Below are 12,125 nucleotides of genomic sequence, written 5' to 3' on the forward strand. Positions count from 1 at the left end.
CTCACTGTGGTGCACTCTGGAACATGTTTGGAACATGTTCCACTATGTAGCCGCATGGCCACTTCTTCATGCATTCAAATTCAAACCATATTCCCTCAATACTTTCTCAGGTTTATATAAATTGACCGGTTCATACATAAGAAGCAAGGACACCTCATAGAAGGCCCACAAAGAGGACCTGGTGTTAGCTGATTCAGTGTCTGTTATCCTGCTTAGCAAAAAAATAAACAAATACTTCCCAAGCTCCCATTTCAGAAATAGCATAAGGGGACTCTCTTCTTCCATCTGTCTTTCTCTCCCTGGGGAAGTTGTGTTGGAGTTGCAAGATAAATGGTTCAGCTGAGTCTGTTTGCACCATCTGATCTGCACAGAACGTACCGTGTGACAGGGAATTCTGAATCTGTCCATGGGAAACAGTTTGTGGAGGAAAACATTCAGAAACCTCGAATGCCTGTCACGATCTATTTAGTGTTTAGGCACAACACTAATTTAAAACAAATGTTTTAGCGTGGTGCTGCATGATGTCTTCTTGTTAGTCACTGCCTTTCCTGCACAAGTGCTCACCGGCAATTGAGTGCAGATGGCACATAATTTATTATTTTTATTATTTACATACATAACTAATCCAGCAGTTTGGGGGTTGTGGGGGGATTTTTGTGGTCTTTTTATTTTGAATAAAGGTGTTGGTATTGCATGCACTTGAACTCTCTTTAGGGTAGAACTGAGAAATCACATGTCAAGGGTAGTATCCAAAGGATTGTAAAGCTTACACTTGTGTTTCCTGAACAACAATCTCCTCTGGTGCACGGTGAAGAGCTTTTGAAATCGACAAGAGTCTTAAAAGCAAATTGTGATTCGGTTAGTGTTGTGCCAAACTCTGCTCTCCAAATTCTCAAAAGTTTTCTTCCCCTGCAGAAGAAGCTTCCGTTTTTCTGTCACATTTTCAGAGGGGGAAAAAAAAGGATTAGGGAAAACTTTGGCACATCATTAGTCATGATACAATGGAAGGGGAGTGAGTTTTGTGGTTTAAAAAAGCAGAAATAATACCTTCAGGGAGCCATCTAGGATGCTCAGCTAAGGTAATTCCTTTCTTCACATCTTATTTATTGATGGGATTCTTTGTCTGTGTTTCTTTCAAGGACCAAATTTTCATGGAGAATGTGGGTGCAGTGAAGCAGCTTTGCAAATTAACAAACAATCTTGAAGTCCGGATAGAAGAGTTGGAAGCGTGGAATAAAAAACTAGCCAGACTGAAACAGATAAACAGCTTGAAGTCAACGACACCCAGTGAAAAGAACGCAAGAAGGTATCTGCATTTCTCCACAGGGCACACAGCCAAATTCACCAGCTTCCTTAACATGTCAGACATAACCTGTATAGCTAAAGGTAGAGCTAAATTCATAGGACGGCAAGTTCTGGATATTTCAGGAACATTTTTGTGTTTTACTGTTTAGACTGCAACTTGTTTCAGAGCACTTAAAAAAAAGAAAGAAAGGTGGTTGAGGGAGCAACCCCAGCTGAGCCTGGCACAGGAAATAGACTGGGGCTTTGGTTCCTTATCAGCCTTGCTTAAGCCCAATAAGCCCCATTTTTGAGAGCTACAGTGACTACCCACTGGCAGCTTCAGGCACTCTGCCATATCATCAGTGGTGGAGTCCAGTGGACACCTCTGCAACATCTTACCCTTTTCCAGCAGTGTGCATCAGGGATTAGTACTCACCCGTAGCTATCGCCATGGTCAGATTTGCCCTTTGATACTCATGATTTCTGAAGAGTCCATTGTTTTGGCAAAACTGTTTCTAGTCACATACTATTTTCATGCAAATGAAATGCACTCCAAATGTCCATTGCAGCTTCCATGTAGTAGTAGTAGTAGTAGTAGTAGTAGTAGTAATAATAATAATAATAATAATAATAATAATAATAATAATAATAATTTTATTATTTATACCCCCGCCCATCTGGCTGCGTTTCCCCAGCCACTCTGGGCGGCTCCCAACAGAATATTAAAAACAGAATAAAACATCAAACATTAAAAGCTTCCCTAAACAGGGCTGCCTTCAGATGTCTTCTAAAAGTCAGATAGTTGTTTGTTTCCTTGACATCTTATGGGAGGGCATTCCACAGGGCGGGCACCGCTACTGAGAAGGTCCTCTGGCTGGTTCCCTGTAACCTCACTTCTCGCCATGAGGGAACCTCCAGAAGGCCCTTGGAGCTGGACCTCAGTGTCCAGGCTGAACGATGGGGGTGGAGATGCTCCTTCAGGTATACTGGGGTTTGTCATTCTAATCAATGTTTCAACATGAAAAACAATCTTTGATGGCATTCATCTGAGCAAGCTAACAACAGGATTCACCTCCTTGTTGATTTTCCCTTCTAATATTCTTTTTTTATCACTTCCTGTAATGAATTCACAAAGTAAAGCATTTTTAAAAAAATATGTATTCCAGGATTTTTAGCCAAGCTACTTCTCGTTTACCATCAAGAAAATCAGCTCCCATAAAGGTGAGTGAAAGTAAGAACATAGATTGCGAATAACTCTCCAATGTGTAGGTAAAAAGACTGTCAATTTAAACAGAAAACCTGTTGAATTAGTTATAATATCTTAAAAAGGAAGGGGGGGCACATGTGGAAATCACCTTGCTTCCAGGTAGGAACAAGCATGGGAAAGTTGGGGAAAGGCTACATGCTCTGCATGCAAAAGGTCAAATCCTGGCTCTTCTAGGTAGGGCAGTATAATTTGGGCTACAGTCCTGGAATCTTCAAACTGCAGCTTACTTCTGAACAGATGTATAAAAGAATGCATTGTAGGTTGCTAAAGCAAGTGAGCTAAATTGCACGCTGTGGGGGTAGGACAAATAATTTTAAAAAGAGCAATTTTTTTTGCAGACACCTCAACTCAGCAATTGGTTGTCTCAGGCAGCTGATTTTGGATGTAAGGAAAGGGCAGCATATGGTTTGCTATTCAGTCCCACCCCCCGCCCCCCTGGCTTGGGTCAAGACTTAGTTCCACTGAAATCCACTGAAATTAGACTTGTGGTTCATTGATTTGATTTCAGTGGGTTGACTCTTAAGCCTGGGTCCAATCCCTTGCATTTTTATTCCCAGGGAGAAGTGCTTGTGGGATCTTCTGCCTAGAGGTGCCAAAGGAACTTTAACAGGTGTTGAATAGTTTTCAGTGTAGATTCTGAGCTGTACTCGCAGAAAAATATTCTGATGATGCACACTGCCTGCTCCACATAAGCATTATGGATTAAGCCCATGCTCCTTCCTTCCTTCTTCCTCAGATGCATTCTCCAGAGAAAAGTCAGTCATGGTCCAGCGCCAGGATCTTCCAGATAACTGTGATTGCCTTGGTTGCAGTTATGGCAGTCTGGTAAAGAAAAGCATATTATTAATGAGATGTTGGGATGTAATTTCAGCATTGCACAAGTAAAGTTCTACTAGTGCAATGGGACTTACTTTTCCTCTCTGCCCCTCCACGTGTTATCAATTTTGTCCTGGAGGCTCCCTCAACCCTCTGGACCAGATTTTGAAGGCTGCAAGAAGGAAAGGAGAGGAAGTTCCATTGTGCAAGTGGAAGTCTGTTGTGCAAGCAGAACAGCAGCACTGGATACGACCACTTGGTTGTTGTTTTCTTCATCAGTTCATTCATAAAAGCTTTTTGTAAAACAACAACAACAACATGGTTTTTATTGTTATAGGGAAGAACACACACACACACACATTTAAGTGGTGGTGATAATCATCAACACCATCAGACTTCATTTCTTTGATCCTAATATTAAGTACTGGTTTAATGAAATAAATGATGACTGAGGCTCATAAGAGAACTTCAACAATGGGGAGGAGATATTTCAAAGATTTTGCTTCTTCTGTACTCTTTTTTTTTTTTGGTATATGATGATAGATGTCAATCTATGGAATAAATGTCTCGTTACAGTGTTCTGTCGATAGCCACCATTTATGTCCTTAGCATACCCGACCCAGTCACGGCCAGTTCTACAAGCAGGCAAGTAACTGATTTGTCGCTTATTTGAACTTTAATTGTTTGCTCTTTGTAATGCTCTGGGGTTGGGCAGATAGCAGCCTATTTAAAGTGTATAAGCATTAAATGAAAAGGATTGGCAAGCCTCCATGGAGATGCAATTGCACTCTTTGGGAGCAGTCACTTTTATGTGCGTGTTTCCCACTTGGTGCTAGCAAAGCATACTTGAATATGCTTATATACCCTTGTTGCTGCTATGTTAGAGTAATAGCTGCATGGTTTTTTTTTTATATGCTAATGTGATTTTATCAACCTTTCTCAGCAATTCAACAAGTCTGATAACACTCCCTCCACCCACCACTTTGACAGGTACTGTGCTTTACACTGTTATTTGAGTCTGAAAAAATGTTAATAGAGTAAATCTAAAAACTGTACCCTGCATTGATGGAATTTGGCAGGTGACACAGAATTCTGCATCCTCAGAACCATGACCTTCATTGTGCTGTTTTTTAAAAAAGCCCATGAGGTAGAGCCAGCAGAGCATGAGTGGACATCCGCTCATACAACAGGATTTATCCTCCTCTCTTCAGTCCTGAAAAGCCTTCCATTCCTCCTAAATCTGCTCCAGGGGGTTGGGAGATGCCCTCAGAACAGATGTTTGGGGTGTGTTTGCAGGGATCTTGGGGGGGGGGTGAGTAAGAGAAACAGGAAGTGTAAATGGAATTCTACTGTGCAAACAGGCGGATGTCATTGGACGTTGCCCCATATTTCTAGGCTATAAGGCTGAAGAAGTACACTTAGAAATATATGGGCAGCACTATACATCAGACTCACAACTTATGCTCACTTTACATATGCAACCTTATTCAGTGGGCAGGAAATAAAGGGAGATTGGGAGAAACGATTCCCTGCTCTCCCTTTATTTATTTTCCATTTATTTATTTTGCACTTATTTATTTTCCACACTCCCAGCAGGTTTTCCTTCCTTACCAACCTCTGGGAAGGAGGTGTGAGGGCTCTGGAAGCATCCCAGAGCCTGGTAAGGAAGATGGCACATCACTTACAATATAAAGCCACAAAAATATTGAACATAGTAACAAATGAAACAATAAACCCCCAGGGGCTTCTGGGAGCTCCTGACTTTGCATGATGTTGTCTTTGAGCATGGATCCCCCCAGAACTGAACCCTCACTTAAGTGGCATGCCAATTGTGTAATATTTCTGAAGGCAGGTATGTGGGTCAAAATTTCCCATTGTCGTGGTGTGCACTGCTACTCAATGTGGAGAGCAGAAGCAGAATGAATTAACTGTTGAAAAGAAGCAAATCTGTTTGAACTGAAAAATTAGAATGTATTGACACACCCAAATTTCGCTATGTTAAAACTGGTAAAGGTGATATGTGTGTCACTCATGGATTTCTTCTACTGTAGTGACCAGATACAGCACAATGTCTTCAAGCCCCAAACCTACTGGCGTCATTCCTGAAGTGAATTTTTGTGGCATTTTACCTTGTCAGGAAACTTACTGCTGTCCAAGTCATCAAACAGTAAGAAAAGACCTAAAGTATCAGAAGGTGAAGGCAAAGGAACATAGTAAGTTAAATCATGAATGGATGTTGCTACTACTTACGAGAAGGCAATTTCTGTGATTGTGAAAATGGTTGCTGAGGATAGATCTCTCCATGTAGCTGTGTGCCTACACTTGCCCAATGACGATAATGTGGAGACAAGATTAGCACTTTGCTGAAATCTGTTCTCAGTTTCTCAGAAGTTTTATTTCTCTGTGAAAGATTATTTTTCAGTTTTTCTGTTTCTTTCTCAGGGAACATGAGGATTCCTTGAGAATTTCAGGGGGTGGGGTTATGCAGCTTACCTTACTGCTGCAAGGTGTTCAAAGGTGGATTATGTGTTTTTCTTTCTGCAGCCTCCCTGGCTGGCCCATCTGAAAAACAAAACAAAGCAGACCACAAGAGCAGTTACTCATGTTATCTTTCTCTGGGCTTTCGCTGATGTGCTGGTGACCAGAATAGATAATGCTTTCAGACCAGCACCAGGGGCTGGCTGAATATATTTTGCTATCTGAGGCAAATATGGTGAACCACACCCCATTCTGTATCCTGGAAAGTGGCCAGACTGGTAGCTAAAACTTACTTCAAGACTGACAAAGGGACAGCCTGCTCCCCCACTGTAACTGAGAGCAGCAGGCTAGCTTAGGACAGTATTCTTCAACTATGGATCTCCAGTATGTTGTGGGGCTATAACTCCCATGACCCCTGACTATTGGCTAAACTAACTGATGATGATGGGAGTTGTAGTTCCCACAACACCCGGGGACCCAAGGTTGAAGGACACTGGCCTACGGAGCACACTGCAGGTCACATGACACACACAGCTCTGTTCTCTCCAGCACCTCCCCACCATGCAAGGTCTGAGGCCACCATCTCACTCTACTTGACAGTGGAGCTGACCCTGGCTCATCCTGCCGGGACTTTCTGCTGCACCCCCCAACACCTAATTCGCTTTATACTTTTGTAAATAAAACAGAGTATTGCAATGCAAACTGTATACAGTATTCCCTTTGCTTATTCTCTTCTCCAAATGGAATGGTCCTTGAGAAACTGAATATGACCTCTAGAGTGTGAAAAAAGTTCCCTTTCATAAAATGAACTGTCTTCAGAATAGAGCATCTGCAAGCATCCTTCAAACCTGTGCTTGGAAAACTCATGCAGAAGCTTATTTTGCTGTATTTGTTTTTGTCATATAATTGTTTCAGTTTGTGAAGGCCCCCTATTCTTTCCTCAGGAACGAAAAGGAAAGTACTGCCAGGAAACAACTGGTTTGAGAAGCCTGACCTTGGAAATGACTGTAAAGTATTTTTTTTATTTCCTTTGAAAAATAAAGTTCCTCAAAACCCTTTTGGTTACTTTAAAATGTTGATCTAGTTTAGAAAACTAGTTTAGAGAACAGAGTCGGTCACAACTGGACCTAATGGTCAGGGGTCCCTTTGCCTTTACCTAGTTTAGAGAAGTTATGCATTGCCAGGGCAGCTGGCGCATCTTAGTCTCTGTGGTCCATTACGATTTCCTCCTATCAATAGTTTTGAGGAAATGTATTAGACCCACTTTGGGAATAATTATTCTGGGGATGTCACCCACAACTTGGCTCAATGGGTCGTGTTCTCCTCCACCTCTTCCTTTTGCCTCCCGTTACCAGCAGGAACGGGGAGAAATTTGAATCAGTTTGCATTTAAAGGTAAACCTACCTAATCTGCACTTTTTGAAACAATCCTTGGGGCTCCTTCATATAGAAGCATAGAATTGTAGGGTTGGAAGGGACCTTGGGGTCATCTAGCCCAACCCCCTCAAATGCACGAATCCTCCCCACAGCCATCGCTGGATGGGCTTGAACCACCAACCATCTGGTTAACAGCCAGACACACTGACCCATTGCTCCACTAAGTCCCATCCTTTTTTTCTGACACAATTTGTACATGTGTTTTCAAAATGGTACCACGTTGTTGTTTTCACATGTGGTGTGATTTGGATGAAATTGTGTGTATGTCAGAGTTACAATTCCAGAGGACTCTTCAAAGTTAATATGTCTTCTGAAAGCTTGACTTTTGCTTCATGCGAAAACCATAAGGCAAAGTCCCTACCATTAATAGGGTGTTATGTACTAAGCTTGGATCCTAGAACAATAGGGCAGGTAGGATCCTAGAATGCAACAACTGATTGGCTTGCAGGAGAAGACCAATCAGGCTCCAGGAGGGAAGCAGAATCAGCCAATCAAACGGGACTCATTGTGTAAATAATGTATATAAAAGCCTGAGGTTTGGGGGGAAATTCAATCACTGTTTTACAAGCTGCAATAAAGAGCATGAAATCACTGCAGGACTCCGAGTATATTTCATAGGGCATCTCACCAGGGGTGCCAGAATGAGGGCAGAGGGCAAAGGCAGCTAATGGAATGGGGAGCCGGTTGTAACAAAAAGTTTTCATAGAAACTTTTCATTATTATTGTGTGTGCATTTTTTTAAAAAAAGTTTCTTCATGCCAAGTGTCTATGCTCACGAAAACAATTCTTTTTCCTTTCAGGGACTGACACATCAATCATCTCTATGCAGATCTTAGAGACGCAACAAAAAATAGATCGCCGTTATTGTCGCAAAAACCTGCAGTGTGGGTGGGTAAAATTGTTTCCTTACATCTCTTTGTCTAATGCAGCACAGAGCCTCAATATGTTAAGTTGAGCTAAGGATTTTGCTGCTGCAGGCGGGCCACTGTGAAAAACCAGTAGGGATGGAGGGGAAATTTTATTCAGCATGCACTTAACGCCAAATCCGACAAATTTCTGAAACAATATGCAGACTGAAACACATCTATCCTTCAGCAATTGCACTTAATCTGAATTTTGCAATGAAGTTATCGAGGCAGCCATTGTTTGCAGAATTTAATAGATATGGGGAAATTGCTTGCAAAAATTGGTACATCGATCAAAACTACATATAAAAATGTATTTATTAAGAGAAATTTGCACTAGAATGCAGATGAGTTTTTATGAGGATTTTAAAAAATTGCCAAGTTGCTGTGAAATGTGGAAAACTGAAGTTCAGATTCGAAAAAACAAGGAACCGAGAAAACGGATCTTTGAATCCCTAGCTGTCAGTTGGTCTTACCATAACTTATAGTTAACTCAACAAGGATTAGCTATTTGGAGAGGGCAATTCTATACTTGGGAGTAAAGTGCCATTGAATTCAATGAGACTTCCTTCTGAGTAGACATATGTAAGGTGATAGTGTCATGCCTCCACAATTAATGGTGCAAATATTTTCATCTAAGAACAAAAAAAGTGATACTGCATGCTCAGGAAACTGATCTTGTGAAATCACCGTGTGATCTTTGGATGAAGGGCGGTATACAAATTTAATAAATAATAATGATAATCATCACCATCTGCACATGGGGATGCAGAATCTTCAGAAAGGCAAGATTTTCTAAATTTTGTTTTTGCTTTTAGTTCATATCCTAGCTCAATCATGCTCCTGTCATTTATTTCAGCTGTTTTTAATACTGAATTTTAAAGTGTTGTAACGGGACCTGTTGCTGAAGGTTGGATCATAATTTGCAAGAGGATGGCTGAATTATTTTACCTGTTGCTCACTGCTGTTCTCAGTTTTAAAAGCAGGCTACCTTGCTATTCTGTGAAGTGCAGGTGATTGTCTGAAAGTGCCTCCCACTGAAATTGTTGCCCAGTTATGCTACTGGGAACTGTTCATTGCTATTTCCCATTAGAATAATTGATAAGGTTGCTTAAGGCTGTACTTTGCAGTCTCCAGTTCATATAGCTGATTGGCTCAGCATTTGACGTTTTTTTCACTTTTATTGATATTTGCCTAGAATTTCAAAATATTGAATGCCATTGTCACTATTTATTATTTTAGGTCTGGAAATTATAGTTACATTGTTCCCATTAACAAACACACACCTGTCATAGTGAAAATCTCTCTGGAAATCAAGTAAGTACACAGACAGATTTTGCTATAGATAAACTTTTTTTTTTAACCTTATCTGTTATTATGTATATGGTATGAATGAAGATTGTGCCCAGATCTTAACAGATCCTAATGAAACGGCAAGGATGAGAAAGCACAAACCGAAATTTACGAAAGGCCTTTAATGGTTCACATTCTGCTGGAAACCTCAGTTGGCCTTAATGGAGCTGGGTTGAGTCCTTAAAGCCAATTCATGTGTTGCGCTTGGCTGCTGATGTTTACAGTAGAGACCCCCTGTGAGTGCAGACGTTGAGTGTACTGGCCGTTGAATCTAATTTCAGCTCATCACTGATGATGGGACAGCATCTTCCACTGAACCTGCGAGCAGCTGACTAATATAGGAGGTCCTCCAACATCTCCCCTCTTCTCCCTATCCTCCAGCAATCCACCAGCCTAGGCAGCTGCTTCACTCTGCCTAATGGTGGGACTGGCCCTGAAAGTCCATCATTCAAACATTCACAAAATTTGATTTGCACTATGAGTTACCCCCTGCTATGCTATGGTACTCCTGGAAGTAGATCATTCACTTGATCTGCAAAATGGGAATGCAAGCAGTCATATATGAACTGGCCCATAGAATTTAAACTCAACATTTCCAAATTGCTATGATCCCATTTCCATGTCTGTACACTCTTTTGAGCAGCTATATTGTTAGAATTAGCATTGATTTTCAGTGGAATTCTGTCTCCTAATATGGAGCCACACATTTGCCTTGGGTGCTTTGCTTGTTAAACTCCATAGGTCTTATTTCGTATATTTTTTAAAGCAGTACTATAGAATCTTGCAGCTTTTAATATTATCCTTGTTCCTTGAAGTACAACGGAACCACTCATTATCTTTCAATGCAAAATCACCTTTGGAAAGTCTTGCTTTCGTCTTCCACAACAAACCCGTCATAAGAGGGAACCCTTTCCAGAAACTACACAGGTACTTAGTTCTGTTGTCTCTTCCATACAAGGAGTTTTATTTACTTCATCTGTCAGTTAAAAAACAACTAGAAGGAAGCACTGCCCACTGCTGTTACATTTTCTGGAACCTAGGGAGGCTCCAGCTCTTGGAAATAATACAACAAAGGCTTGTAAACAAGCAAGATGTGTTTCCCTTGAGTTAGGATAAAGTACTAATTCTCATTCTGACCTTGGCAAACCCCAGAACTGCCATAGCCTTAGAAACTCCAGCTTTCCCACATGTGTAATAGGAATGTCAGAAAATTCTGATGAAAATGGGAAAGGAAGCGGAAATTACTGCAGTTTGCGTATTTGTCTGTGGTCAATGAAATGAATGCAATTGGTATTCATTCACGTTGCTCTTGTTTTTGATGTGCACAGATGATATGTAATTAATGGCTTTTTTTACGTGGTGGCGATGTTTCCGTTACATTGAAATGAAAGTAAGTTATGTAAATTGCTACCTAAGTTATGTGCGCTAACCATAACTTATGTAACTTATGTGAAATAGTAGACAGCAAGACAAATAATGTATTATTTGGTGAAAACTGAACTGCAGCAGAATGGAAACAGTGCTGCTTGCAATGACTACATGTCCAGATGGAAATCGTTGCCTTCTTACTTCCCTAATGTGCATTTGCAGCAATAGACATACATGCAAGTTTCATTCCCTATCATCTTCCTCTCTCTCTCTCTCTCTCTCTCTCTCTCTCTCTCTCTCTCTCTCGCTTATTTGGTTATATAGGGATTCCATCATATTTGGTATCTCCCTGTAAGCTCGTTCCATGACAGTGCTTACCATTTTCGTGTTGCTGCTCCAGTAAGTCTTATTATTATTATTTTTTAAAAAAGACTAAAAAAGAACAAAACATTTAGCTATGATTATTGGCTCTATCTTGATCTTACTTTATTGTTTTGTCCCACCAGGATCTTGCAGACTGTTCAACGGATCCTAACTACGCTGGGATATTTTTCACTGATTACTTCTTCTATTTCTATCGGAACTGCATCTGAAAGGATGGCTTTAACTCTCCCTGAAAAGAATGGGGATGGGGAAATCTTTAGTGCTGCTGAAAGCTTGTTTGCCACATTAATTCTTCCTGGCAAACACTTAATGAACTTCTGTTTTATGCCCTTGTTTTGGGAATATCAAATGGGAGTAAATAAAACTGAAGCATTTTGTTGTTTTGTGAGGTATTCATAGAAGCTGCTAGTAAAACTGTGTGATTGCTGATGATTCAAAGGCGAGCACATGAGCCGACTTCAGTTTAAGCTGATTTCCCGCAGTAAGACACAATTGGCTTAAATCCAACTATCTGTCTGATCTAGTTTGTGGACTGGGCTGTAATCATTCATTTTAATGGTGCAATAGAGTAACAGAGTAATTGGACGGAAACAAACTTATTTTGCAGAGCCTCTCGGCATGTTTAACTGGCCCCCTAACCAAAGGGAAAAAACAATTGGATTTCTAATGGGATTTGTTCCCCATACACAATATTGTGATCTTGCAACCCGCGCTAATCAATTGGAGGGCAACGGGGAAACCTACGGTGTTAACCAAATGACTTTTTCTTATGTCACCTATAAATGTGCTTTGTAGGAATGTATCTTGAGCTGATGCTGTTACAGGCCTCTCCCA

The 12,125-nt window shown here is 40.8% G+C and overlaps 1 protein-coding gene across 4 annotated transcripts in view; it reads left to right on the forward strand.

The window, feature by feature from the left end:
• Positions 1 to 11,670, forward strand: part of MYRFL (myelin regulatory factor like) — a 34,171-nt gene extending 22,501 nt beyond the window's left edge. The window contains exons 14-25 of one of the 4 annotated variants that reach the window (XM_053405977.1): positions 1,140 to 1,306; positions 2,451 to 2,505; positions 3,288 to 3,376; positions 3,944 to 4,012; positions 4,311 to 4,357; positions 5,419 to 5,580; positions 6,790 to 6,852; positions 8,082 to 8,169; positions 9,429 to 9,503; positions 10,355 to 10,466; positions 11,232 to 11,306; positions 11,414 to 11,670. In XM_053405977.1, the coding sequence (XP_053261952.1) occupies positions 1,140 to 1,306; positions 2,451 to 2,505; positions 3,288 to 3,376; positions 3,944 to 4,012; positions 4,311 to 4,357; positions 5,419 to 5,580; positions 6,790 to 6,852; positions 8,082 to 8,169; positions 9,429 to 9,503; positions 10,355 to 10,466; positions 11,232 to 11,306; positions 11,414 to 11,500 (1,089 nt within the window). In that variant the 3' untranslated portion in view covers positions 11,501 to 11,670. Of the gene's footprint in view, positions 1 to 1,139; positions 1,307 to 2,450; positions 2,506 to 3,287; positions 3,377 to 3,943; positions 4,013 to 4,310; positions 4,358 to 5,418; positions 5,581 to 6,789; positions 6,853 to 8,081; positions 8,170 to 9,428; positions 9,504 to 10,326; positions 10,467 to 11,231; positions 11,307 to 11,413 lie in introns of those variants that run through there. The other 3 variants (XM_053405978.1, XM_053405979.1, XR_008332453.1) reach the window with 3 other exon arrangements.
• Positions 11,671 to 12,125: the final 455 nt, after the last annotated feature.

The sequence above is a fragment of the Podarcis raffonei genome, chromosome 10 (genome assembly GCF_027172205.1).
Source record: "Podarcis raffonei isolate rPodRaf1 chromosome 10, rPodRaf1.pri, whole genome shotgun sequence".
Classification (NCBI taxonomy): Eukaryota; Metazoa; Chordata; class Lepidosauria; order Squamata; family Lacertidae; genus Podarcis; species Podarcis raffonei.